The 23381-nt window shown below is 44.0% G+C and overlaps 1 protein-coding gene across 1 annotated transcript in view; it reads left to right on the top strand.

Moving 5' to 3' along the window:
- Window positions 1–8528: 8528 nt before the first annotated feature.
- The window catches only part of ITIH6 (inter-alpha-trypsin inhibitor heavy chain family member 6), a 31903-nt gene continuing 17050 nt past the window's right edge, over window positions 8529–23381 (top strand). The window contains exons 1-5 of the mRNA XM_045833224.1: window positions 8529–8630; window positions 9664–9818; window positions 16397–16507; window positions 17331–17582; window positions 19732–19897. Of these exons, the coding sequence (XP_045689180.1) occupies window positions 8529–8630; window positions 9664–9818; window positions 16397–16507; window positions 17331–17582; window positions 19732–19897 (786 nt within the window). The remainder of the gene's footprint in view (window positions 8631–9663; window positions 9819–16396; window positions 16508–17330; window positions 17583–19731; window positions 19898–23381) is intronic.

Genomic DNA, 23381 nt, shown 5'->3' on the forward strand with positions numbered 1-23381 from the left:
TGGGAAACCCCAGAGCCTGTGTACCTAGTAGATAGCTACAGACCACGTTGGAGTGCTACCACCCTGTCCCTATACAGCTGATCCTCCACAGAGGGTGGAGATTAGTGGTCAGTGTTCATAAAGAGTCCTTGCAGCTGACTGGCCTGGGTAAATTCCTCCCATTAACTTGCCAACAGCAACCAAGGCTCAACTACAAGAGAAGGGTGTACTCAGCCCACAGGAAGGGTGCACCTCGAATACCAGCATGAGTGATAAAAGAGGCTGTGCCACTGGACCCTATAGGACACCTACTACATTAGGCTATGCTACCAAAACAGGCAGTCATAGGAGCTTTACTTACTATTTTTCAGACTATAAGACGTACTCCCCCCTGCCAAATTTGGGAGGAATATAATGGTTGTTAATGCTGCTGTTGAGTTCTGTTTACATTTACATTGATGAAATATTATGTTATTTATGTTATTAAATATTTTACCACATTTTTTGCTTCAAAAATTTTTCCCTAATTTCCTCCTCTAAAACCTAGGTGTCTCTTATGGTCCGAAAGCACGGTAATACACAGAGACAAACACAGGCACGTTGCCAGACAAAGAAACACGGCCAAAAAAGAAAAAAACAGACCAAAACTTCAGAAAAAGAACTAAACGTAATGCAGATAAGCAATCTATCAGATGCAGAGTTCAAACACTGGTTATAAGGATGCTCAAGGAACATAATGAGGACCTCAATAGCATAAAAATATCCAGTCAGATATAAAGGATACACTAGTTAAAATAAAGAACAATTTACAGGGAAACAACAATAGAGTGGATGAAGCTGAGAATCAAATAAATAATTTGGAACATAAGGAAGAAAAAACAACCCATCAGAACCACAAGAAGGAAAAGAATAAAAAAAAATGGGGATAGTGTAAGCAGCCTCTGGGATAACTTCAAGCATTCCAACATTTGTATCACAGGGGTGTCAGAAGAAGAGAGAGAGCAAGAAATTGGAAATCTATTTGAAAAAATAGTGAAAGGAAACTTCCCTAATTTGGTGAAGCAAATAGACATGCAAGTCCAGGAAGCACAGAATCCCAAACAAGATGGGTGCAAAGGGATCCACTCCAAGACACAGCGTAATTAAAGTGCCAAAGGTTAAAGATAAAGAGATAATTTTAAAAGCAGCAAGAGACAAGCATGTAGTTACCTAAGGGGAGTTCCCATAAGACGGTCATCTGATTTCTCAAAAGAAACTTTGCAGGCTAGAAGGGATTGGCAAGAAATACTCAAAGTTATGAAGACCAGGAACCTACAGCCAAGATTGCACTACCCAGCAAAGCTATCATTTAGAATCAAAGGGCAGAGAAAGAGCTTCCCACAGAAGGAAAAACTAAAGGAGTTCATCATCACCAAACCATTATTGTATGAAATGCTGAAGGAACTTATTAAGAAAAAGAAGATCAAAACTATAAACAATAAAATGGCAATAAATACATGTCTACCAACAATTAAATCTAAAAAACTGAGTAAACAAGAAGAACAGAGACAAAATCATGGATATGGAGAGCATTTTGATGGTTGCCGGATGGGAGGGGTGTCTAGGGGAAAGGGTGAAGAGGTGAGGGGATTAAGAAGTACAAATAGGTAGTTACAGAATAGCCATGGGGATGTAAAGTACAGTGTAGAAAATGGAGTAGGCAAAGAACTTACAGGTGTGACCCATGGACATGAACAATGGTGTGGGGACTGCCTGAAGGAGTAGAGGTGCTGGAATAGCCCTGGCTGGTATGGGTCAGTGGGTTGAGCACAGGCTTGTGAACCAAAGGTTCACCTGTTCAATTTCCAGTCAGGGCACATACCTGGGTTGTGTGGGCTAGGTCTCCAGCGGTGGCTAGGGAGAGGCAACCAATCAATGTTTCTCTTTGTACATCGCTGTTTCTCTCCCTTCTTTCTCCTTTCCTTACCCTCTCTGTGAACATAAATAAATAAAAAGAACCTCGATCTCTATTTCATAGTTCCACCCTACCAGTTTTGAACTGCCTAATTCTGGATTTCTTTTCAGTGAGATAAATACATGTATATCTTATTTAAGCCATTGTTATATGGGAGTCTATGCCAGCAGCAGTTTCCTGATTGAAGTGGGTTGAGATGTGAATGGCAAGGGAGGTATTCATGACAATGATTGTAGATTACTCTTTCAAGAACAGCCTCACCCTAATTTCAAGGCTTTCCCAAAATCTAGCCCTGACTAGCTTTCTACCTTTTTCTTGCTATTTTTCTGAACACTACCTACATATTCCAATCAAACAAAACACAACTATTAGCAGATGTGACCTGCCTTCTCTTACTTGGAAGACTTCATATAATTTCTTCCCCATGGAGCATCCTATGTTACATCTACCCTCTGTATCAACCCCTACCATTTAAAATTTCACAACATTTTACGTAGCTTTTGGAGTCATGGCATAACTTTAAAGGAATGCAGGTTCAGAACATTAGGAGATACTGGATTCAAGGGTCTTGGGCAAAAAATTCAGTCTAAGTCCCTCAGAGAGGCATTCCCAAAGATTTTCAAAGCCAAATCTCCCCAACATCCTCTCAATGGCACTACCTTCATAACCCAATACTATAATCAAACTTATCTTATGTCCTGGGAATCAGAGGACAGGGAGAAACCTTATCAGGAGACAAAACACAAAGCCGTTCACAATCTTCATTGTTTGACCAGAGAAATTTCCTCCCTCCTTCTCCTTTTTAACTCTTGGAATATTTTGACCTTCAGCATCTACCCATAAACTCTGAAGAAGTTAGGTAATTGAGTTCCAGGATGGTTTCCAGCATCCACAGACTAGCAGGCAAATATCTGAGATCGTGTAGATACTACATGTCAACTAAGGGGGAAAATGAAAAGCTGATTTATCACCAGGCAGCTCTGTTCAGACTGTCAGGTAATGAAACTGCCTAATCTTGGGGGATCTAAGATCTCAGACCTCTGGAGTTTAAATGAGAAGCCCAGGATATTCTCACTACCAATCCTCTCCCAACACATTTCCCTTCCCCTGAACTATACAAAATCAGTGCCTCTGAATTTTCCAAAATTCAGAGATAAGGCTAAGAGTGGATAGTAATGGTTTCCTTCTAAGAGTACCTTCCACCTCTTTAGTCATCTACATCATACCGCACAGCATAGCTATCAGCTTAAAGTTGGACATCAGACTTCCTTGTGCTTCACATTTCCTCACCCATTCCCATGACTGGGAAAGGCCTAACTGCCCCTTCTCCTAGGTCCCACTCCCCATCACTGTTGGGCACTTTCTGCCCCTCAACATACAGAGAGTACAGCTCCCCCTCCTTTCCATTTCCAGGCTCCTATGTTCTCCTTGAGGTTGATAAAATCTAATTTTTTTCCTTCTTTTATGTGCAGGGCAGTTTAATTCATTTTGTATCACTCTAAGCTCTGAAGGATATTATTCCATAGCAAAAAAGACTACATGTTGTTAACCTAAATGCACATTTCCCATAGATAAGAAAACCAGCTACATACTTTTGGACTAATACTCCCTCTCCTCCTGCTTTTTTTTTTAAAGATTTTATTTATTTATTTTTAGAGAGAGGAAGGGAAGAAGAGAGAGAGAAACATCAATGTGTGGTTGCCTCTCGCTTGCCGCCTACTGGGGACCTGGCCCTCAACCCAGGCATGTGCCCTGACTGGGAATCGAACCGGCAACACTTTGGTTTGCAGGCTGGCGCTCAATCCACTGAGCCACATTAGTCCGGGCTCCCCCTGCTCTTTGCACATTGAGTTGTTCCTCAGCACACATTTGTGAGACAGGTTCAAGCTATTCAACAGACACTGAACACCAACTACGTATTTGGCACCTCTGCAGAGGTGGCCCTTGCTCATGAGGGGCTTACATTTCTACTATACAAATATTAGCATCATTTTACAGAACACAGAATTGGGCTTGAGGAAGGTAACTTGCCCATAGCAAAGCAACTAGTAAATAACAAAAAGATGACTTGAACCCTAATAAGTGTAATGCCAAATATCAGAGCCTTCACCACTATCCTCTACTACCTCTAATGTTTTAAATCCCAGAATATCCTTTCCAACCCTTTTCATAAACATATGTGAGATGCAATGAAGTATGAATTTCTTCTGTGAAGGCAAGTCTAACTGGATATCCAGAAACCCATTTTGATATTGTTACAAAGTCATAATATAATTATTTTGTTTTGGTGAGATAAACATAATTTTAAAAGATTTTATCCTCATTAGGTCCTGGCTGGTGTGGCTCAGTGGATTAAGTGCTGGTCTGAGAACCAAAGGGTTGCCAGTTCGATTCCCAGTCAGGGCACATGCCTGTGTTGTGGGCCAGGTCCCCAGTAGGAGGCACGCAACAGGAAACCATAAATTGATGTTTCTCTCCCTCTCTTTCTTTCCCCTTTCCCCTCTCTAAAAATAAAGTAAATACAATCTTTTAAAAAAGATTTTATCTTTATTAAAGTAATATGGATACATGGAAACAAATCAAACTGAGCAGAAGAGCCTATATTAAAAACCAGAAGTCCCCTGCCTTGACCCTCCCCTTCTCCATTCCACTCCCTCAAAACAAACTTTCAAATTTTTGTTTTTAGTTCTGCTGGTTGTTCCCTTCACAACTCTAGATAACATGTATATATTCTGTTTATTGCTTTATAAATTTCAGACAATATTCTCTTGATTCCCTGATATGGCAAGGAGGATTTTGGTTATGTACACTGCCTCACTTTTCCCTTCACTCCACTGCTGTGTTTAACATTGATATTTATTTTTTGTTCTTGATTAACTTTGTAAGTTAAAAAATATACTCAAACCTCCATTCTTCATTCTACCCATTTTTTTAAAGATTTTGTTTATTTATTTTCTGAGAGAGGGGAAGGGAGGGAGAAAGAGAGTGGGAGAGAAACACTGAGGTGCAAAGAGAAACATTGATTGGTTGCCTCTCACTAGCCACCACTGGGGACCTTGCCCACAACTCAGGCATGTGCCCTGACTTGGAACTGAACCAGCAACCCTTTGGTTTACAGGCTGGCACTCAATCCACTGAGCCACACCAGCGAGGACTAGTCTAACCATTGTTGACAGATAACGTTGACTGCCCACTTTTTAAGACAAAGATATCAGGGCCACTACCCTCCCATGCCTATTCAATGGCCCACATTGTCAGTTTCATCTTTCCTTTACATGGTCCAGGTTATTAACATTTGCATTCTGTTCTGTAGCCACAACCACGTCTTCCTTGCTTTGTCCCCAGGTTGACTCTAAAACCTGAAAACCAATAAACAGTGCCTACATTATCATGACTGTATAAATATTTTTCAATACCCAGCCAAGTTGTGAGCCAGGAATATACTTCCTTCTCTTCAAGTCCAATGTCACAATCTTTGGGCCTCTCAAAAAATGTTTCCACCATCAAGGTCAAATGGAATCTCAATTATACTCCGTTAGGTGCTTATAATCATTTTATATTTTATTTTGCTGTATATTTGGGCCATTATTTTCTTAAACAGTTGCAGAGAGAGAAAGAGGGAGAGCAGGAGGGAGAGAGAGTTTTTCTAATGGTCTTCCTTTTTTATTCAATTATTGGCCTGCATTGTGATCATTCATTTAACAAATATTTACTGAGTGTGTACTATGGGCCAAGGCAGTGTTTTAGAAGATTAGGATACATCAATGAAGAAGACAGACACCCTTGCCTCCATGAAGCTGATATTCTATGGAGAGAGATAAAAAAATCAGATAAATACATAAATATATAATAAGTTAAAATATGATAAATGCTATGGAATAAAATAAATAAGTGTAAAAGGGATGGGGAGTGCCAGAAATGATGGGGAGTTACTGCAGTTTTAAATAGGTTGGTCATAGAAAGACTGTCTGAAAAAGTGAGAGAACAAGCATAGGGAAAGAACATTCCAGAAAGACCAGTCAGTGAGAGGCCCTGGAGCAGGACCGAGTCTGGTGTGTTTTTGTTTTTGTTTTTCTCATGCCTGTCATTTTTGAAGAATATAAAGGTCAGGGTTGTTAGAGTGGTGGAGGAAGGCAGGGAAGGAAGTAATAGGAAATGAGGTCAGATAGGTAATGGGGGCCTAAGCTTATAGGGCTCTGTAAACCACAGTGGATTCCACAGGAGGGTTTTTTTTTTTAAGAACAGTTTACATTCAATATTATTTTGTATTAGTTTAAGATGTACAGTATAGTGTTTAGACAATCATATAATTTACAAGGTGTCCCCTCGATATTTTCAGTACCCATCTGGCACCATACATAGCTTATGATTTCATTTATATGTGGAACCTAAAGAAAAACATAAATGAACAAACAAAACAGGAACAGACTCATAGAAACAGAGAATAGGCTGATCATTGACAGAGAGGAAAAGGGATGGGGGACTGGGTGAAAAAGGTAAAGGGACTGAGAAGTACAGATTGGTAATTACAGAATAGTCAAGCGGTGTAAAGTACAGCACAGGAAATACAGTCACAGGAGGGTTTTGAGTACAGGTGGGAGAGGATATGACTTGGGTTTTTAAAGGCTCCCTCTTGCTGTTGTGAAAATATATTGGCCAGTGGTGGAGGGGAGGATGACAAAGGGGAAAACAAGATCAGTGAGGAGGCTGCTGTAATAGTAATTGTTTGGGTTGGAACCACTGTTTCCTTGGTTTGCTGTTCTGGGCACTTGATCTGCAGATCCTTCTTTAGCCTTGGAAAATTAAGTTCTAATGTTTTTGACAAAATTATCCTTTGTTTTTTCTCTTCTCTCTTCTAGAACTCCTATTATTCAGGTGTTGAGCCTGCTGGATTAATCTTTATGTCTTAAATGTTATCTTGTTCTTTGTGTTTCTTTGGTCTTTGCCCTGCATTCTGGGAAATTTTCTTAATTTTACTTCCCAGGCCTTCGGGTTTTGTTTTGTTTTTTAATTTCAGCAGTTCTTTTCCATTTCTAAGGAGTCTTTCTTTTCTCTAATTGTAGTCGTTTCGTGGCATCTAGTTCTTGTTTCATTCATGTTATATCTTCTTGATTTTGTTGAGAATATCTTTTTTTCTGAAGTTCTCTTTTGTTTTCAAAATTCCAAGATTGCCCTGAGGTTATTCTATTTGTTTATTTTAGTCATGCTACAGGTTCCCTTAATTTTCCTGAGGATCCTTGGTTATCCATTCCTAGTTAAGGGAAAAGGTAGCCAATGTGAGTTCCTCTGTTGTTGTATAATCAAGGCTATTTTCTCACTAGGGCTCTCCCCCATGAGAAAATTCTGACAGAAAATCTAGTGTGGACATCAGACACGTGGAAGATAATAGATTATGGGTCACACAAATACCAGAATGAGAAGGATTTGTTCTGTGGTACCAAATGCCATAGAACAAGTCAGAGTGTTCCCTACGCAGTTTGTAAAATGTCGTTTGAGATTTGCCTGGAAGTAACTGCTGTGGCTGCATGTGCTCTGTGTGGGTGGAAAGGGCAGAGAGATAAAGGTTCTGACTGATGTTGATTGTCCTATGTACGGAACTTCAAGTAATTTCTACTTTCTCAGCTCCGTTCCTCACTGTCATCCTCCACAGTACCTGCAGACACAGTTCAGAGCATCCCCTTGTTCCCACAGACAAACACCTATCAACTTGGCATTACCTCACCTCTCCCTCACCTAGGTCTCTAGAAGGACAGGGAGATTCCCACACTTTTGATCTCAATCAGGTCTCATCCCACTCTAGTCCTAGCAGCTGATATTTACTGAACACTTACCATAGGCAAAGCATTTGATCTTCATAACAACTTTATGAATAGATGTTATTATTACCCTCATTTTGTAGATGAGAAAACTGAGGCTACAAGGCAGCTAACTAGCTCAATATTACAGTCAGTAAGTGATGGAACTGAGATTCAAATCCAGATGGTCTGAATGCAGTAATTCTATTTTGAACCACTCTGTTATATTCTCAGTGTTGCCCTAGCTTGTCTTGGCCTCTGACTATTCTGGAGACTGTAAGTCTCATGCCTGTCGGACCCCTAATTTTTATGACACCCTAAGTCCCTCCTGTCTCAAGGTTAAAGTCAGTGCCAGGAAGGATCAGGATTGGGGCCTTGCCTCACCAAGCCCTCTCTTATACCTGCTACCTTTTAAAAATGATCAACGCTAAGTGACCTTTCTCTGGCCTCAGTTACTGGGCTCCTGTGGATGTTTATAGGAAAGAAAAACCCCACCCTCAGTCAACATAGCAAACAGAGAGACCCAGCACTCCAGTATGTTTAGTTTCCATTCATCTTAGAGCTGGATGAGGGAAAAAGGGAGGCATGGAACTGGCCCCTCTCCAGGCAAGATGCCAGCCCCAGCTCTTAGACAATCCTGGCTTGTGTGGACCTCAATGCTACATTCAGAGACTTCCCCACCCTTCAGGATAGTCCCTCCCTCTCAAGAGAAGGGATACCTGGAGGTTTAAAAGAGCAAGAGTTTGGGGATTAGGTTCAGACCTTCTGGACGTGAACAACCAACCCAGACCAGAGGTATCATGTCTGGGTGGAGGTGCCTCATCTGTGTCAGCTTTTTTCTGACTATTCTCCTTGAACTGACATACCAGGGACCTCCTGCCCCCCCCTCATCAAGCACAAAGGTCAGTTTGGGGATGAGGGAACAAAGCTATGGGATTTGTGAGAAATTTTGCTCCTTGGGGGGTGGGATAGGAGAAGGTTATTCAGTCCGTTTCCTCAGCCCTACGACTGATAATCTAGGACCAGAGAAAATACTGTTTACTGAGCATATGTCAGATGCTGCATTAGAAACTTTAGAGTTATGATTTTATTTAGTCCTGATAGCATCCCTGTGAGGTAGGTTCGATTAACCCCATCACAAAGAGGAGGAAATAGACGCTTAGAGGTTAGGACACAGTTAGGAAGTGGCAGAATGAGCATTTGATCCCAAATGCCCTCATTTCTCACTGCCCCATACTGAGAATAAATTGGGTGTGTGTTATGTGTGGGCCCAGTGAACACATCCATAAAATATGGACAATAATAGTATTTCGCTCATAGAGCCAATGTGGGGATTAAATAAGATTATGGATGCCAAATGCTCATTATGCTTTTGGTGTATAATTGCACTTATCAAGTGCAATTCCTTACACCTGAGATCTTAAATAGGCAGCTTGATTACACACACACACACACACACACACACACACACACGTAATCAGTGCCTCGCATAGAGTGTGGCTCAATGAATGACAGCTGTTCTGTTATAGTCTAAAGCCTTGCTACTCAAAGCAAAATCTGTGGACCAACAGTATTAGCATCACCTGGGAGCTTTTTAGAATGGCATTGAAGAATCCCAGGCCCCACTCCAGAATTGCTGAATGAGAATCTGGATATTAACATGATCTCTAGGAGATTTATGTGTACATTAAAGTTGGAGACACTTATTCAAAGGTCCCTTGATTTGTGATCTTCTGTGAGTCTTTGGTCTGAGGCTTGGTAAAGCTCACTTAGGAAGATCCATGAAATGGATCACAGAGATTGTTTTCCCTCTCTAGACCTCAGTTTCTCCACTATTACCCCAAGGCCTATCCAGAAGTCTCAGATTCCTAAGTACTAATCTATCTAGGCCAAGGATAGAGTCCATCTGACCCACTTTCCTGCCTTCTCTCCCAGCTGTTGATGACAAGTTATTCCTTGCGTTCTACTGTGGTTTCTCGCTATGCCCACACCTTGGTCACCTCTGTCCTGTTCAATCCACATGCTGAGGCCCATGAAGCCATCTTTGACCTGGACCTGCCTCGTCTCGCCTTTATCTCCAATTTTACTATGTAAGTCTGCTTCCAAAGTCACTGCTTCATTCATTCACACATACATTTGTTCATTCTTTTGTTTGTTTTTTAGCAGAGCACAATGATGAAGAGCATGCACTGTGACATCAGACTTCTTGAGTTTGAATCCTGGTTCTGCCATCTATGTGACTCAGAACTAGTTACTTTACTTCTGAGTCTCATTTTACACATTGGTAAAATGAGAATAAAGTTAGAACCCACCTGCAAGAATTAAATTAGTTAATATATGTGAAAATACATGCTAAAATCAGTGCTGAGCACATAATAAGTCCTTGATAATATTAGTTTGATTTTTTTTAACAAACACTTACCAACATTGGCTGTATGACTTGCACTGCACTGGGAACTACGGAAAGAGGAAGATGAATTGCACATGGTCCCTTCTACCAAAGACTACATGATTTAATGGGGGATGTGAAAAAGGAAGCAGGTAATTTTGATAAAGTATGCTGGGAATAAAGAGAAGTGTGAATACAAGATGGTAGGAATGGTGAGGACTATCAGGATACAGTGGTCAGTTCCCCACACCTAAAAAGTCAGAGAAAACCTCACAAAGGTTGTCACTAAACTGAGGCTTGAAATATGAGATATTCACCAAGCAAGCAGGGCTAAGGCAGTGCTGTAGAATGTGGGCAAAAGGAGCACAGAAGCAAATGTTCCCTCATTAGAGGAAATGAAAGTACCTCAGTGTCACTGGAGTGTAGGGCACAAACTGGGGTCAGAGAGGTCAGAAACGAGACTGGAAAGGTAAGGAAAGATTAGGTGGGGGAGGGCTTCCAATACCAGACCAAGTATGTAACCATTGCTTGATGATTTCCAAACGATCTTGTGTTTGGATGCCCATTAGGAAATAGTTGATCATGTACTCCCCAACTATGTATATTTATTCATTTATAAATTATAGAAATATACTACTCAGCAAATATATTAAGTATATTATAAAGCATATACAAAAATATAAACGAAAGATGAGGAAGAAAAGCACTATAAATAGAATGTTATTCCTTTCCCACACCCTTATGATTTGTCCCTAGCACCCCATGGAGCATGAGTACTCCACTTTAGAAATAACTGTGGCCAATAATGAGGAGACATAGCAAAGTTTTAAGCAAGGAGTGATGATAATGAAATGGGGATGGACTCATGGGGCCAGCCAGGAAGCAGGGAACTCAGTAAGGGACCCAGGGTAGAGGTCCCATGAGGGGTGTTAAGGGCTGGAGCACTGCACTGGCAGTGGGATTTGAGAGACCATAACAGGGAAGAAAGAGCTTAGTGTATATGGGTAGTAAGTAAACTGATTTCAGCTTGACTGACCTGGTAAATGACAGTGACTTCCTTGAGATGGTAAATGTGGGAGGAGGAGCAGATAAGGGGAAACTGAGTGGGGTGGGAGGGCCTTATTGGCCCATGTAGCACCTTAGTGTGAGTTACAAAAAGGTGCCTGGCTTTGGGGAGAGGGACTAAGATTTGGCAGATGAGTGAGGCTGACACAGGCAGTTTCAGACTTTGTTCAGACTTCCTCACCAGAGGGTGGGGGGTGACCTTGTACAGTATACAGCCTGTGAGCCTCAACAGCAGGTCTGGGGACTGGGCATTGTCATCAGAAACCTCTTGGCCTTAATAGGCAGATGGCACTACCATAGAGAAAGGACAGGTTGGTTGGAGGAGGTCAGAGGCATGCTCCTGGGCAGGGAGTTCAGAGGAGAGTTATGGGGTAATCAAGGAGGGCTTCCCTGAAGCAGGATTTTCATGTGGGTAATATTTGAAGGGATCAGAATCACCACATGTGGGGAACCTAGGGGGACCAAAGTCAAACAAGTTTGGAATATAGAGGCTAAGCAGAAAGCTGGTTGGTCAAATGATGCAAGGGCCAAGCAATCAGGCAGAATTTGGATTTTTGCTTCAATAGAAAAAAAAACACCAAAAGAAAAAAAAACATTTTTAAATTAAGCAAAGCAGGCTGGAGGAAATGTTCTTGGGCAGACTCTGTGGAAAGTATGCTGGCTGGAGGCAACACACACACAGAGACCCCAGTGTGTTGCTGCCAGACCAGCTCCACCCTACACTCCCACACCCCTGAGGAGACTTTGGGGTGGTGCCAGCTCTGCCCACCCCCACATAGCCCAGCCACTGGTCTGTTTCAGCTGCCTAGAAACACCTCCCGCCTGAGTGGTCTCTCCACATATCCACCTCAAGTGTAACCAGAAGCTGCTGCTTTGATCAAATAATTTCCTCCCCCCTCGCCTTCTCAATATGTGTGCCTCAGTTCCTCCATTTGTAAAAATAGATACTGTTGTTCTGCCTTCTACAGAATTGCACTAATGTTCTCTAGGACACTGAGCTATGACTCTTTAAAGGTTAGCTTTGACCTAACCGTCTACTTTTCAAGATTTATACATGACTTTCATTCTCCACAGCAAAAGTTTTCACTGCCATATGAGTTTATTGAGTCTCATGTTCAAAGCCCTTTATTCTCTAGTCCTACCTAACCACTCCAAACTTCTCTGCATACCTCCTTTCCCTGCCTCTCTGCTCTAGCCAAATCTGACTGACTACTTGCTGTTCCCTGAAACATATTGTGTTTTCCTGCTGTCTGTCTGGAATATCCATTCCACAAGTAATTGTTGAATGCCTGCTGTGTGCAAATCCATATTCTAGGCCCTGGGAATACAGCAGCAAATAAGATAGACAAAAGCCCTGCTGTCAAGAAGCTCACAGTTGAGTGGAGAAAAGAGACAAGGAAAAAATAAACAAGGAAGTACAAGCCAGTTTGTGGATGAGAAATGCTACAAAGAAATAGAAAGTAGAGCAAGGGAAATAGAGAGTAAGTAGGAAGGTGTTATTTTAGAGTGATAAAGGGTGTCTCTGAGGAAATGACATTTGAACAAAGACCTGAAAGAAGAGAGGGTATAAGACTTGCAAAGATCTGGAGGAACAGTGTTCCAGGCAAAGGGAACTGTAATTGAAAAGGCTCTGAGACAGAAACGTGCTGAACAAATTCACGAAACAGCAAAGAGGCCAGGATGGCTGCCACAGAATGAATGGGGAAAGTGTAGGAAGAGACGGGGTTGAAGTTACAGTGAGCCAGACTATATAGCGCCATGGGAGCCCTTGTGAGGACTTTGGTTTTTAGTCTGAGTTGAGATGGGAGCCACAGAGAGTTTTAAGCAAAAAAGGGACACTGACTTAGGATTTAATAGGATCTCTCTTACTGCTATGAAAAAAAAAATAGATAATAAGGTGGCAATGCTTTAAAGAGGGAGATCAGTTAGTAAGCTATTGTGTTTATCCAAGCAAAAGATGTTGGTAATTTGGACCAGGGTAGCGATTGTGGGAGTGGAGGGAAGTAGTCAGATTGTGAATGTATCTAAAGATAGATCCCAAATTCCCTGATGGATTAGATGTGGAGTGTAAGAGGAAGAGGGGAGTCAAGCATGACTCTAAGATTTTCAGCTGAACAACTATATCCTAGATAAGGAAAATGAGTGGAGGAGCAAATTGGAGAGGTGGAAGAGATACCAAGAACTGTTTTCAATATGTTAAGCTTTAGGTGATTGTTGCAGACTCTAGTGAAGATACTAAGTAAGCAATTGCATATATAGTATAGAGTTTGAGGGACAGGTCCACACTTGAGATATATAGATTTAGGAATAATCTGTGTATGAATGATATTTAAAGCCATGGGGCTAGATGACCTCACCTAGAGAGTGACTGTAGAAAGAACAGAGGAAGGGAAAAGGAGAGGAGAGGAAGAGAAGGGAAGGTCAAGAAAAAAGGAAGAGGAGTCAACATAAGAGACTGAGAAGGCAAGGACTGTGAGGGTCATTTATCCAAAACCTCCCTGTCTTTCAGGCCCAGCCCCAGGGCCACATACTCCAGGGTCCTTTCTTGAAGACTTGAGCAAAAGTGCTCTCTACCTTCTTTGAAGTTCTTCACACTTCATTACTTTCCTTACAGCAGTGGGAAAAACACGGGTAAATAAGTCCATTAGTATTCCATCAGTCTCTAAGCTTCTTGAGGTCAAGGACCCCTCCCTAGTCAAGCCCAGATCATTTTGCAGCAATTTGCATTCTGCTTTCACAAATTTTACCACTTGTACTTAATATAGTTTCTTTTTTAAAATATATTTTATTGATTATGCTATTACAGTTGTCACATTTTTCCCCACCCTCCACCCATCCTCCCACCAGCATCCCCCCACCTAAATTCATGCCCATGGGTTGTACATATAAGTTCTTTAGCTTCTCCATTTCCCATACTATTCTTAACATCCCCTTATCTATTTTATACTTACCATTTATGCTTCTTATTCCCTGTACCTTTTCCCCCATTCTCCCCCTCTCAGCTGATAGCCCTCTATGTGATCTCCATTTCTGTGATTCTGTTCCTGTTCTAGTTGTCTGCTTAATTTGTCTTTGTTTTTAGGTTCAGTTGTTGATAGTTCTGAGTTGGTTGCCATTTTGCTGTTCATACTTCTGATCTTCTTCTTCTTCTTCTTAGACAAGTCCCTCTAACATTTCATATAATAAGGGCTTGGTGATGATGAACTCCTTTAACTTGACCTTATCTGGGAAGCACTTTATCTGCCCTTCCATTCTAAATGATAGCTTTGCTGGATAGACTAATCTTCCATGTACGTCCTTGCCTTTCATGACTTGGAATACTTCTTTCCAGCCCCTTCTTGCCTGCAAGTTTTCTTTTGAGAGAACAGCTGATAGTCTTATGGGTATTCCTTTGTGGGTAACTGTCTCCTTTCCTCTTGCTGCTTTTAAGATTCTCTCCTTCTCCTTAATCTTGGCTAATGTAATTATGATGTGCCTTGGTGTGTGCTTTCTTGGGTCTCACTTCTTTGAGACTCTGAGCTTCCTGGAAGTTCCTGGACTTTCTGTAAGTCTATTTCCTTTGCCAGATTGGGGAAGTTCTCCTTCATTATTTTTTCAAATAAGTTTTCAATTTCTTCCCTTTCTTCTTCTGATACCCCTATGAATTAGATGTTGGAACATTTAAAGTTTTCCCAGAGTCTCCTAAGCCTCTCCTCATTTGTTTTGGAATTCTTATTTTTTCATTCTGTTCTAGTTGAATGTTTATTTCTTCCTTCTGGTCTAAACCATTGATTTGAGTCTCAGTTTCCTTCATGTCACTGTTCCCTGTACATCTTCCTTGATTTCACTCTGTATAGCCTTCACTTTTTCCTCTATTATGCAACCATATTCAACTAATTCTGTGAGCATCCTGATTACCAGTGTTTTGAACTCTGCATCTGATTGGTTGGCTATCTCTTCATCACTTAGTTTTCTTTTAGGGGCTTTGATCAACAGATCAAAGTTGAATTTCATTTGGGCCATATTTTTTTTTGTCTGAGCAAGCCAGTTACGTAGTAAGGGGCGGAGCCTTGGGTATTCACTAGGGTGTGGCAAGCCAGGTGGCTGTGGTGTGGTGCTATATGTGGGGGAGTATTCCGAGAGGGAATAATACTACTTGCTCAGCTCTCTGCTGACTTTCAGTTTCTTCCCTTGGTACCCACAAGCAAATTGGGCCCTTCTGATTCCCAGGAGAGTGGGTTTGTGTACATTCTAGGACCCTGTGGGTCTCTCCAACAAACTCTCCTGTGAGGCTGGGAGTTTCTCCCACTGCCTCCCCAACTCCCACAGGTATTTATAATCAAAGGTTTTGAGGCTTTATTTCCACATGCTGGAACCCTGTGTTGTGCAGTCTGTCTCACTCCCCAGTTGTTCCTCCTGGTTTATCCACATGCAAATGTTGGACCTCCTAGTCCACCAGCCATCACTTTCCCTGGTCTGCCAACCACCTCACCTGCCCTTATCCTTCCAGCACCTTGCCCCAAGTCCTCTGCTCCCCAGCTGCCTGTCCCTGCCCCTCCTACTGGTCTGGGTGAGTGTTTCTTCTTTAACTCCTTGGTTATAGGACTTCCATACAGTTCAACTTTCTGGCATTTCTGGTTATTTTTTGTTTTTAAATTTGTTGTTCTTCTCCTTTTGGTTGTGTGAGGAGGAAAAGTGTATCTGCCTATGCCTCCATCTTGGCCAGAAGTCCCTGTAGTTAATATATTTTCCTTAAACAGATACAATTTTTTAGTATTATTTAAATTAGTCTTATCCTAAGCAACAATATCTGTGCACTCATAGGTTCAATGTGCTACTTATGTTTAATAGACATCACAGCAAATATGTAACAATTATAATAAAAACATTCCGTTGTGTCCCTCCTAAAATTATTTTATGTGCCAAAACATGGAATTCATTCAATACTTGGAGAAACATAAAGTCCTAACACCAGGTCCACCATTTGCCAACTGTGTCATTTCTATTTCCTCATATGACAAACAGAGATATTGATAACTGCTTCACCTAGTTTTATCTCCCTTGCTTCTCCTCTCTTCTCTTGTTTCTGCTTTATGGTACTATTTTGTCCTTTTCCCTCTCCATCCTCCATCTTCCTCCTTCATCTCCCTTATGTGTTTCTTTTCCTCTCTACCTCTATACCTGTTCTTTTTTGATTTCTCTGTTTCCATCTGTCCTTCTTTCCTTCACCATCAGGACAATCAACAATAAAGTCTACATTGCAGAAGTCAGAGAAAAGCGCCAGGCAAAGAAAATCTATGAGGAAGCCCATCAGCAGGGAAAGACAGCTGCTCATGTAGGCATCAGGTAAGGCTCCAGCTAATCTGAAGCATGGCAAGTTCATCTTAGCTGTGTGATCAGGGGCTTACACATATTCTTTCTGGGTCTCTGTCTCTACTTCCATAAAAATGGGAACAATGATCTCTATTTCATAGGATTATCTGAAGATAATGTGCATTAATGAATATCAAAGTCTGTAAGAGTGTAATGTTCAATAAATGGGTGTTTACTTCCCCATTTCCACTTTCCTCCTGCCAGCAGGATGTGGCTTGTTTAAGAATTGGCACTTTCTGGTAAGGTTATGTTTAAGTGAAATTTTTCTAAAGCAAATCCTGTTTCCTAACTGGGTTCCATTCTGCTGGCAGAAATGTATTGTCTTCCTTCAATGTTTCCTTCCAGCTTTCCAAAAAGTTTCATCAAGGATGTAAATATTAGGTTTGACTACTGCATATTGAGACACATTTACTCTAAAGCATTACGGAGGGGTGGGTGTGAGGGGCTATTTGAAGGAGAAGAGGCATGCTGTGTAAATTGAGAACTCTTTTTGCAAAACAACAAATCATTAGTCCCTTATGTTCTACTCTAGATTCATATTTTCACTGACAGAGTTTTCTTATGATAGAATTCTTGTGATATAATTTCTCAGGAAGAATATTTATGAGGATGAATAAGGGAGAGAGACAGATTAATGAGTGGATGTTTAACTGTGGGCAAAGGACATAGTAAAACTTGAAGTCTTGTCAGGTCTTCTGGGGTCAGGTTGGGGATGGGCATAACTAGGTCATGTAACAGCTCCCTTCCCCCTCATTACATCCCAAACACTTCGCACCCTCCTCCCTTTCATGCCCAGGGACCGGGAATCAGAAAAGTTCCGCATCTCCACCAGCCTAGCACCAGGCAAAGAGGTGACATTTTCCCTGGCCTATGAGGAACTGCTGCAACGGCACAAGGGCCAGTACCAGCTGGTGGTGAGCCTGAGGCCTGGCCAATTGGTGACAAGGCTAAGTATAGAGGTCACAGTGTCAGAAAGGACGGGCATTGGCTATGTTCATGTACCACCTCTGAGGACCAGCCGCCTGCGCACCAACACCCACCCAAGTATGTGGGCAGAACTAAGGGCCAACCACCAAACTGGCATTCCCTGAATGGGAAACTTCCCCTTTTCCCTGCTCTTCCACCTAATAACACTTCTGCTATGAGCTAACTAACAAGATCCCTCTCCATTCAAACAATGAGAACAGAACATGTTAGAAATTAAAGATTTTAGACTTATAAACTTAGTCTGACCTTTGCAAGCTATGTGAAACAGCAAATCCAACAACTTCCCAGATTTATGATTTTCCTCATGAAAAAATAAACATTAGGGGAAGGGTAGCTGGGTAGGCTCAATGAAATCATGTGTCGACAATGCTGAGGGTTATGGAAATCAATCTGCCTCTCCTCTGGAATCACCACCAGAATGGAAGGGCAGTGGGAGGACAGTATAAAGTGCAGGATGTCCTTGACGATATCTTCTCAAGCACCGTGAGACTGGGAGATGTCTTGGCTGCCAGCCTTGCTCAGATTCCAACTAGAGGCATTTGAAGGCCAGACTGGCTACATCAGAATCACTATGTAAGAAATACAGATTCCTGGGCCTTATACTCTGGAGTCCACTTTGGTAGGTTGGGGAGTGGCCCAAGGGTCTGTCTCTGAGCAGTTTGCAGATGAAGATGATGTCTGGCCAGGTCAGAGAACCACTCACCTGGCCTACCCACCTCCTCTGAGACATGAGTGGACAAGCACAGAGAAATCACCCAGGTCACGTGGCCACCCTCACCAAGCTGTTGAGCTTGGAATTCCTGCTTAATCTGACCCTGGTAACCCAGAGTGACGGTGTGGTACTCGCAGAGGAGAGACGGACACACAGACATGGGTTCCAGTCCCAGCATTGACCTTCCCCTGTGGTGGGGGTGCAGGCAAATCACTCAAATGCTCTGCCTCACTTTTCCCATCTGCGCAATGAGGACATGCCATCCGCGGCCCAGGACCATGGTGAGAATTTCAGAAAATTCCTCCCTGCAAATCACTGGTGCAGAGTATGAAGATTTGATGATAACTGCGATCGTTGCAATTATCGAGCAATTCCTAAGAGCCAAGTATGGTGCCAAATGCTTTACATGAAGTTGCATTTAATCCCCACAAATGCTGTCTATGAAACAGGAGCTACTACTGTTCCTTTCCACAGATGGGGAGACTGAGGCTTAGCGAATGTGAATAATTTTCCGGGGCCTCACAGGCAGCCTCAGTCCTTAGAGCGTGCACTCTTACACCCTAAGCTAAAAATGGCAGCTCCCTCCCCCTGCTCCTTAAAGGTTAAAACAGAGGGTAGAGCCAATCCTGTGGGGGATAAAAACAGAACAAAGACCTCTGAAAGGAAGGAAGTCAAGGGAATGTATGTAAGCAGGCTCCTCAGAGAGCATGGGCCCTCAGTTTGCCCCTAAGCTTCCTGACAGCTGTAGCAGAAAGGGGTGGGGTGGCAGAATTCCCAAGTTTCCATTTTCTGGGGAGGGGGGGAAGGAGGCACAGACACATGTTTAAATGGACATTTGTCTTGGACTGAAATTCCAGAGGAGTTGATCTTATGGCCAGCTCAGCAAACATCCGGGGCCAGAAATTCATCTGTGTTTTCATGAGGCACTAAAAGGCATTTTCACACACGTGATTCTGAGAGTCAGAGGCACAGGGGAAGAAAGCACATGAAATTCTATCCCAGAGGAGAACCTTGACAGACTGCAACTCCCCACAGCAGTAAGGAGCACAAGAGGAAACCTAGACCCTGTCTGTGTGTCTGTGTCTCTCCATGACACACTACACACACCCTCTCTGGCAGGAGACCCAGGCTGCTGGTCTACCCGGGGACATGACCCTGGGCATCAGGATGGATGGCAAAGGAGCCAGGGCATAGTTGTGCAGGAGGGTCAGACTGCCAGAGCCTGGGAGCTGAAGGGAGGGCTGGGTTTGCCAGGCTGGGTGGGCTTGCTGGAAGAGGCAGAGCAGGCAGAGTTGGTTTCAGGATTTGGAGAGGAAGGAGCGTGGCACTGGGGCAGGTGAAAGGGCATTGTAGGTGGGAGGAACAGCAGGGGGTGCCGAGGTTACTTCTCAACCTCCCTAGACATGGCCCCTTTTTGACGTCCCCCTTGCTTGGCTTTCTGCTAGTGAGCCCCCCCCATACCATCCCACCCCAACCCTCCCCCACCCATACAGGGGAGGCTGACTCGCCCCCCATCGACCAGAATCGAGAGGGGAGAGACCTGTGTCCGAGTCACCTTCTGCCCGACACTGCAAGACCAGTCTACCTTCTCCAGCTCGGGTATCATGGCCGACTTTGTGGTCCAGTACGATGTCGTCATGGAGGACATCATTGGCGACGTGCAGGTGAGGTGGCTGGGGGAATGCAAAGAGCATGAGCTCTGGAGTCACACGGGTCTGGGCAACAATCTAGCCCCCAGAAGCTGCTCATTTCATTCGCCCTAAGGATCAGTGAGGACTAGTGCACACGAACCACATGTGTGGTGATACATGACTTCACATGTGGGGGAGGCACGTGTGTTCGTTCACCCAAAGGGTTGGGGACCTGGAACTGTAGAAATTGAATCAAGCTCCAAATGAATCTGTTCCTAATTGAATCAAGCCATAGCCTGCTCTTAACGAATCCTCTTGGAAGGTGAACTACTGGCCAGTAATAGGTCTCTCACACTTATGGGCTCTCGCACTTTCTGCAGCTCTGATACTCCTATCTTCGTTCGCACTTTCTTGGTACCTCCATGTTTCAAAAAATCTCTTTGCCTCATTTGAGCCATCTGCCCAAATAGGTACCTCTTAAAATCTGAGCTCCCACGCTCATGATAAACAAGCAGAGGTCTCTTGCACTACTAAGGAGTAGAGCACTGATCCAAGACCCTTGGCTTAATGAGAACAATTGCACAGCAGCCTGAGATGTCTGGTGCAAGCCAGCCTTTTCTGCCACACCTGTCACTGCCCCCAGCACACAATGACCCTCCGGCTGCCACCCCCATCATGCCATACACCTTTCTTCCAAAACACCTGAACCTGCCGTTCATCTCTGTGTGAACATTCGTTCATACTATCTGCTGTCCTGTGCACATTTTCTCCCTCCTTTCCCCACTGGTCAGTGTCCTCCTTGTCCTTAAAGACCTGGCTCAAACGCCACCTGCCTGATGACCACACCCCACCCACAATTCTGCTCTCTTCTGGGGGCCAATAGAGTGCTTTGGTTATACCTCTCCTCATGCACTTACTTATTCCTCAATTCACATGTGGGCACATTTCCACCCAGCGGAGCTACTTGAGCCCAGTCCTGTCCCCACGGACTCTGAGAACTCAGAAAAGAGTTGGACACAGAACCTGTTCTCCCTCCAGAATGTCCCGGCCCTGAGGGGCCAGGCACATAGAGCCTCAACAGTCATAAAACGTCCAAAGTGTGTGCATAAATCTGGAATGGGTGATGTACGGACATCGCCGAGGAGCGTTCTAAGCCTTCCTAAAGGGGTTGGCCTTCAAATTAACGTGGGAAAAACGAATAGAGTCTGCCTCCACCTGGGCAGATAGGTTGGTGGGAATTCCATGCAGAGAGAGGAGAAAGCACGTGCAGAGGCACAGGGTCACAGGGTTTGGCATATCCAACCTGCCAGGCAGGGGAAATAAAAGTAATTTGCCCTCTCAGAATAGGAGCTGAGGGTACCCTGCCAGTAGGTGGCAGCAGGGGCCTTGACCAAGTGTTCTGTGGGGCATGTGTGGAGGTATTTATCTGCTTCTTTTGTTTTTACCTTTTTCACTATTGCCTGGAGTGGAGAAGCAAGTAGAATAGGTGGAACTATAGGCATTAAATAGTATGACCCATACTCCCACCCACTGTGTGGCTTGACTCCTGCATATCCTCACCAGGAACCCCTGAGGCAGGTGAGGAGAACACCTACCTTTCCTACTCAAGTATGCCCATTCTTCAAAGGCCAGAACATGCACCCCTTTATTCAGTCAGTCAGGACTGCCTGGGAAGCTAGTGTGTGTCACACCCACTGCTGGCTGGTGTGGGAAACCTGCGGTGAGTCATGCACAGGTTCTATTCACTGTCTCCAGGTGAAGCACAGAGAGACAATACTGACACAAGAGGAGAAGTGCTCCTTCAGTGACAACACGAGTTATGATGGAAGCCATGGTGAGGGGAAAAGGTGGCCAAGGAAGGCACCTTGGAGGAAGTAGAGGGGGACTGTGAGAGAGCAAAGGCATTCTAGCAAACTGAGGGCTGCATGACACAAAGAAGAGAGGCTGGAAATATCCAGGGGTGTGTAGGGGAAGTACAAGGGGGTCGGAGTTCCTGAAGCCCTGATTTCAGGCCCAAGAAATGGTAAGAGGTGAGACCAAAGGCTGCGAGTGCTGCAGGCTCATGAGAAGGAACGTGCGATTTGTCTTAAGGTGATGAGGGAGCCAAGAGTGAGCATAACATTATGAGTTTGTGTTTAGAAAGGCCACATCGAGCAGGAGCTGCAAAGATGTATGCACAGAAGGGGGCCACAACAGAAGCAGGGAAGCATGAGAGAAAGAAGGCCTGAATTGGGGCTGTGTAAGTTTGGGTTGGAGAGGAGGGGGTGGACCTAAGATATCCAGCAGGTCAAACCAGGAGGACTGGGTGGCTGGCGGAATGTGGGAAGGAGGAGCCCGGGAGCCTTCAGGAGTGACACTCAGGTTTGTATCTGGAGTGACCACGTGGGCAACGGTTCCTTAGATGACAAAGGTACACAAGGGCAGGATGGGCAGTGGAAAATGAATTTATCATCTGGGCAGGATCCATTGGAAGCAGCTTCAGACCTCAAAGGGAACAGGTCCAGTGGTGAGTGCATATGCAGTTGTTACACGGGAAGAGTGGAAAACATTGGACTGGAGAAAGAGATGTGAAGTTGCCAGTGGAGATTCGGCAGCTGACGCCAAGAGAGCTAGCCAGAGGACCTGGGGAAGATGCATAGAGCCAGAAGAGCAGATCTAGGAGGGCAGTTGCTGAGGTCTGAGATTCCCATTCAAGGAGCTATTGATCTCAGCCCTCAGGGTGTCCAGCCCCACCAACTGCCCACAGCCTGCTCAGAGCTCTAAATTCCCACCATGTCCCTCCATTGTGCTACACAAACATAATCGTTTTCTTGCATGCCATGATTCCAAACTATTGGGAAGCACTGCTTAAGGGATGGGGGGAGAAAATGCAGCCTAAGAAAGAGACTGAAGTAGACAGACCAGAGAGGTGGTAGGAAAATAAGGAGAGTTTCCCATCTCCCAATCGCAGGGGCAAAGGTTCTTGAAGAAAGCAGAAGTAATCGTCAATTGTGAAATTCATCAGGGTGGTGCAGTTCGGTGAGAACTGAAACAGAGCCGCTGAGTTTGGAAACCGACTAGTCATTGTTGCCTTTAGTGAGGAAAGGATCATGGTGTGGCGGAGGTGGGATGCAGTCTGTGGTGGGCAGAGGAGTAAAGTGGAGATTAGAAGAGCCTTGCAGGTGCGGACCTCATCACCATGGCGTGCTACAGGGAGGAGAGAAGCTGGCTGGAAGTTCAGGCGGGATTGGGATCAACAGGCTTTGTCTTGGTGGTTGGAAAAGACACACCATGTTTCTATTCTAAAGAAGACCTTGTGTGGTTTGTGGGCTGGGTTGGAGGGCAGGGCCTGACTGGTGGAGAAGGTGCTGGACGCTAGGGGGTACATGGGACCTTTTGGTCTTTCAGTAGAGAGAGGAGGTGTGGGACCTGAGCAAGGGTTGGGTGGGCAGTCCAAGGAACAGGGCCTGGGGGGCCTTCATTTTCTTCACGAGGAAGGGAAGGAGACACATCTGAGAGTAGGAGGGAATGACAGCTG

This window comes from Phyllostomus hastatus, unplaced genomic scaffold (genome assembly GCF_019186645.2).
Source record: "Phyllostomus hastatus isolate PE091 unplaced genomic scaffold, TTU_PhHast_1.1 phas_contig_10, whole genome shotgun sequence".
Taxonomy (NCBI): domain Eukaryota; kingdom Metazoa; phylum Chordata; class Mammalia; order Chiroptera; family Phyllostomidae; genus Phyllostomus; species Phyllostomus hastatus.